General features: G+C 50.1%; 1 protein-coding gene across 7 annotated transcripts in view; it reads right to left on the reverse strand.

Annotated features, from left to right (window-relative positions):
* SEPTIN6 (septin 6) overlaps window positions 1–5540 on the reverse strand; it is an 83971-nt gene extending 78431 nt beyond the window's left edge. For all 7 annotated transcript variants that reach the window (XM_062182932.1, XM_062182935.1, XM_062182933.1 and 4 more), the window contains exon 1: window positions 5441–5540. In XM_062182932.1, coding sequence (XP_062038916.1) covers window positions 5441–5470 — 30 coding nt within the window. In that variant the 5' untranslated portion in view covers window positions 5471–5540. The remainder of the gene's footprint in view (window positions 1–5440) is intronic.
* Between the last annotated feature and the right edge of the window lie 460 nt (window positions 5541–6000).

The raw sequence follows: 6000 nt of genomic DNA on the forward strand, positions 1-6000 counted from the left end.
AGGAAGGAAGGAAAAGAAAGAAAAAGAAAAGCAAAGGTTTACCCACAGGCCTCTGGGTGAATGCCCAACTGCCCTCTGGGGAGTGTGAATTTGCCTCTGCCTCCATCTGGTCTCGTTTAATGGGGAGCTTAAAAAAAAAACCCTAGTTCCTGCCTCAGCGCCAGTGTTCAGGGCTAGGGGCCTCTGCTGTGAAAGGAAACCGAACACCACCTCACACCTCATCAGGGCTGCGAAAGCACAGTTCTGCTCCTGTTACCCCAGGGCCTTCGTGAGGGGTCAGAGAGGGCCCTAGCAAGGGAAAGCTGAGCCCTGAGGCCTATCCCTGAGAAGGCCTGCAAATCCCCACCCTCCCCGCCCCCAGGCACCTGAAGTGACTCCCAGGCCAGCTGAGAGCCCACTGTGTGGTTCGGCAGATGGCTGCCTCTAATGAACAGACACCGGAGAAGGGGGTAACATTATTTTCTCACCCTCCTGAGCATGTGCGGGGTGCCGAGAAGCCCACGATTTCCAATGCCCGCAGCACAGGCCGCCTCCTGCCAAACTCAGGAGGAAGGGTCTGTCTTTCTCATTTATTCTGCACCCCCCCTCCAGTTGTTACTTAAAATAACCCATCGTTACATGGCTGGTGGCTCCAAGATTTTTATTTAAAGCAATATGGAGAGGAAAAAAAAAAAAAAGAAAACCCACACAACCCGTGACTGTGCTATCTTGGATTGAAGCTGAGAATCTTTTTAACATCGGTCTTCAAATCCCCCAAGTATACTCTTCTCTGATCCCTATGAGGGCGCTGGGCAGCAGGGAAGGGAGAAACACAATCAGAAGAGGGAGAAGGGGGCAGGGCAGGATTTTAGTTTCTTAGAAACATCATTTGAAAAAAAAAAAAAGGAATCAGTGTCATCTGGTAGGTGTTTCAGTGCTTCATCCGCTTTGGACTAAGTCACTTGGTCTCCCTGCAGCCATAAAATGAAGAGAACAATAAGACTTGTCCAGGAAGCTGTTGGGAAAAATGAAATCATACAGATGGAAGCATTTTGAGATAGCGGAGAGACACATGTTCCATAGATCTGCAGTTTTCTCTCTTTTTCCCCTCCCCGCGCCCCCATCCCACAACATGCAACTCAAAGTCTTTCTCAATGGTTCATGCTAATGCTAAACCGTGGCTCTGAGACTCTAGAAACCCAGGCAAGTTCAGAAATCAGTCCTATTTACTTTTGGAATACCTTTTTCCAGGGGACTTATCTTCCTAATTAGTTTTGCTCAGTCTAGTGCAATGGGTTTGCTCCCTTCTAGCACACAAAGGGAGGGACGAGCTGCGTAACAAAGCTCGTAATTAATAGAAAATTGACAGCAGAGACTCCACAAAGCCAATGTTGTGCACATGACTACGGATCAAAATCTCATTCTCCTATGCAGGCAAATCATTCCGCTGTGATGCAGTTTTGTAATAAGGAAACCACTACCACATTTGCAGGATTTAGGATGTGAAAAGGAAACACGGCTTGTTCCTGCCTCTCATCTGGAAGCTCTGAGAGGGCAGAGTTCCTGCGTGCCTTGGCCACCACGACATCCCCAGCACCTGGCACAGGGCCTGGCGGAATTCGTGCCCAATAAAGACAATGAATGGATGAATGAAAATAAAAGCTGGTAAATTAACAAATGAAATGTTCCCAGCCCAGGAGAAGAGGTGAGATCTCCCTCATCCGAAGCTCTCAGGAAGCCTTTCTGTCACCCATGTCCCCATCCACTGCTGGAGTAGGTCCCTTGTAATGACATCTCGTGGCAGGCAGTCTCTGCCTGTGTGGCACTTATTACAATGATAATTGGATAGTCATTTGGGTCAGTCTCCACTGCTAGATTGTAAACTTCTTGAAAAAAGAAAAAGGAGACATGTGTGTTTGGGGAATATTTAATTCTCTCCTAACTTTTTATGTTGAAAACTCTGACACACAGGAAAGTTGAAAAATAGTGTAATGATTGCCCATCTATCCTCATTTTTTTTTTTTTTTTGTATTTGGAGCCAGGTAAATTTTCTTCAGAACTGAATCTCCAGTAGACCCATGGGTGAACATGGAGGTTTTGTTTTCTCTGCGTGCAGTATAGGATTACCTTTCATGTGCAGGGGTAGGCATGGCTGAGGCAGGGAACGGCGAGGGGAATCAAAGGGTAATGGCTATTTGATAACAAGAGCAGCTTGCAGTAACAATCTTTGCCCCACTTGTAAGCAGTTGGCCTGGGACACTGGCCCCAGGCCAAACTTTCTAGGGCACACGGGGCCTCCACCCGGTCTTTTATTAGGGAGAACAGCCATTACCTAAATTGCCACAGGAAAAAGCATCATTGTTCACATTGTAGGTTACAGTCAAGCCAAAATCAACAAAATCTTCTCCCTGTGGGCCAGCACTTACATATAGCCTGGGCTCCAAAATGCAGCATTGAAAGAAACAGCGCAGTGTAAGAGCCATAAGCAAGTCGGTAACCTTTCCAGAGAATATTAATAGCAGCCCTCAGCATCTTGCAGGCAAGGGGGTGCAGTGGAGCATCCTAAGGATCGTCTATACTTTTCTGATTATTTCAGTGTCCACAATTTGTCTCTCCAACTAAGCTGTGAGCTTAAAAGCCATGAATCGTGTCTACTACCTTTTTTTTTTTTTGTATAGTTGTCATGGGTTAGTTTAGTGCTGGACACCTATCAGTCATGGACACAGTGGAGAAACAGTGTTGGTAGACAGAATCCTTGATGATTTTCATTCAAATGGGATGGAATTGTTACCAGAGCACCTCAAAGTTCATGGGAAAAAAATTTTGGTGTGAAAAATTTCAAAAACCATATACAGTTTTTTCAAAATACACATTTTTATGAACTTTTTGAAGACCCCCCCTGGTATGCATGAATTTCAAAAAGGTTTTGCACCAAAATAAACAACTTTGAATTCCATTTTCCATGAACTTTTTGAAGTATCCTTATATTATATACCTAATTTCCAAGTTGTATCCATGTCCAAATGTAGACCTTACCCAAAAACTCTAAGGCCTGTTTTAGGCACTAAGGGTGTTTAGCCACAGTGACCCTCACCTGACCCTGGGAAGGACATCTCCCATCTACACCAGGGTGCGACTCAACATGACAACATGTCTCAGACCTCATTACAAATAGCTCCTATGCTAGCCACACTCAGGTTTCTTCTCTAGTCTTCTCTTCCCAAACCCTGGACAAATGTTCCTTGCAAGAAACCAGCAGCAACCACCCAGCCAAGGTCTCTTGAGTTAATTCCATCTTCCTTTGGTGAATTACAATTACTTGCAGGCACAAAAGAGAGCAGAGAGACAAATGACACATAAACAAGAGCTTCCCTGGATGGGGGGAGGGGGCACGGAGAGTGACGTCAGTTTTCCCAGAAACCCATTTATCACGATAACAAGGTCTCAAGCGCTTGGGCTGCTCCTCCAGCTTCAGAGTCTGGTGTACAATTATGTTCTTCATCACACAGAACGGCAAGGCCAGCCAGAGCAAACTGGAGCCATGCCAAGAAAACCAAGTGGCCCTAACCCACCCTAGAGCCCTCTTCTGCAGAACAAAGGGGACCTGGGATTGCCAGAGTTGTGCCTGAGATGAAACACAACCTTCTGGAATGTTCCCCCTTGCAACAACTGCCTGCAGACCTAATCCAGGCAAGGGGAGAGTATGGACAGCTCGATGCAAATTCATTAGCTGACAAGAAAAATCATTCATGTCATTTTTGGTCACTAAACATGGACTGAGTGTAATCCAGGCGACTGCCCTTCTACTTCAGCTATGCAAGCTCTCAAATACAGGCAACGAGGATTAGCAAATCACTCCCAGAGGCCTCGAAACATGAAAGCAAGAAGTAGTACAGTGTCCGTCTTGGGGGAAGAGAATTCTCTCAAATTCCATCATCACACACCATTGTCTCCTATCGACGCCTGGTTCTCCCACATCATGACTACATAGAAAGCCGTGTTGAGGTGTGTGTGTGGGGAGGGGGGGGGGGAGATTCCAAGAAACGACCCTGCCCCTTCCAAACTGGGACAAGAAGATCAAATAGATCAACAGATCCTCTGTAGAGGAAATACTATCAGATTCTGGATCCAGATTTTTAAAACAAATCCATTTCCATTACAACAAATACCTAGAGGTGGGTGTGTTTTCTTTATTTTGTTTTGTTTTGCACTAGAATTGCACTGGATGGACGATTTCCCTAAACAAGTAAGCTACAAGGTTTTAAAATAGTTTTTGTGTGGTTTGGAGATTTTCATCTAGCAATATCTGGGGTCCTGGGATCTGACCAGCTCTACCTCACTCTCCTCACCTCAGTGTAGGTGGGCTTCTTAGAATGCCAGGTGCTCAAGAATGGAAAGAAAAGCTAGGTTTCCCCTCAAATGGAATCACCTCCTCCCTTTCAAAAAAAAAAAAAAAAAAAAACCACCATGGAGCCTCAGGTCATTTCAGTATGATTTCCCTGCATAACCCAGCCTGGAAAACTTCAGTTTTGTAAATGAAGATGTTTTTTCCAGAGTTGGTCGCCAACAAAAAGAGAGACAGCGGCGCTTCTGCAAGTCTCACACTTATTTTCCCGAGTCCCCGTGGAAGGAAGCCAGCTCCCCAGGTTTTGGCTCACAAGCCCAGTCGAGTTACACATGCACTCGGGACAGACCCCCAGAGGCCCGCTCCGGAATACGCCAAATACGCAATAGGCCCGCGAACTGCACCCCGCAAACACGCACCCAGGGGCACACAGCACGAGCAGACAGAGAGGCATTGGGACACATGGACATACATCAGAGGTGAGCACACTCTCACAGGCAGATTCATCTGGGGTCACCCGGCCGCCCCGACAGGCAGAAGTGCGCGCGCGCGCGTGCACAGATACGCGCATACACTGATACACACAGACGCAGTCACATATGCAATGCATATGGAGAAACCCTACCCCAGCCAGTCACCTCCCCGCCCCCCTCGCCACTCACCGCTTTCGGCCCCAGGCCAGCCCCAGTCCTGCGTCCCTCTTCCTGAACAGACCCGGGTCCCGGCCGGCAGCTGTGCGAAGGAGAGCGGCAAGGCCAGGGTGCCAGGGCCCCGGGAGCACTAGGCAGCTCGTGCGGCCATTCATTCGGCAACGCCCCAGCGGCTGGGCTGCAGCTGCTGCGAGGGAGGTGGCGGCGTTGACTGCAGCACTCCGGCAATGCAAGTTCAGCCGCCGGCCCGTAGGCTGTGGCCACCAGCCCCGGCAGCCCGCCACCACCGTTTCCCCGGACCGGCTAGGGGGACTGAGACATTGACCCCTGGAGCAGAAGTCCCGCCGTACCGCGGCTCTCAGATGCTACCCAATGCCCTCCTCTCCGTGGCGGTGGAGGTGGCCAGGTCTGCTCGACCCTCCCCAGGCTCCCGGCCCTGACGCTGACACCAAAGCCCCGCACTCACCACCTGGCGAGCTATATCGGTCGCTGCCATCGCTCCTGCGTCCGCCAGGGCTGCCACGGGCGCCGCCGCAACGGGAGCTACTGCACAGGAAACAGAGGAGCTCCTCCGACAAAGAGAAAGTGTTACACTTCGGGCGCGACCAAGTCCGGTGGGGGGAGGTGCAAGGGAGGGGCCCCCTCACCGCTGCTCCAGCCCCAACCTCGCCTCTATCGCCCACCCCCTCGGAAGTAGGGTATGAGGAGGGGGTGGATTTAACGTGCCGCCGTCTCCCTACAGCGAGCCCAGTTCCAATTCTCCGTGCAACCCCAGCCACAGGCCTCTGTGAAGGGGGGCGGGGGCTCCCCTCGGTGACCAAGTCCTTTGCCCCCCCCACCACTAGGCTCCATGGTACGTCCCGACCTCTGCTGAATTGTCACACCCCCCTGCTCTCCTTTACATCCCTGAGTCTCCAGACCCTGAAGGCTGGAAGGGAGCCCCTGCCCCTCCCCCCTCTGGCTCTCAGTTCGGTGGCTGAGCTCTGTGGTCCTCCTCCCCTGCTCCTAGCCCCCTGTACCCTCTCA

Source organism: Lepus europaeus, chromosome X, assembly GCF_033115175.1.
Source record: "Lepus europaeus isolate LE1 chromosome X, mLepTim1.pri, whole genome shotgun sequence".
Taxonomy (NCBI): Eukaryota; Metazoa; Chordata; class Mammalia; order Lagomorpha; family Leporidae; genus Lepus; species Lepus europaeus.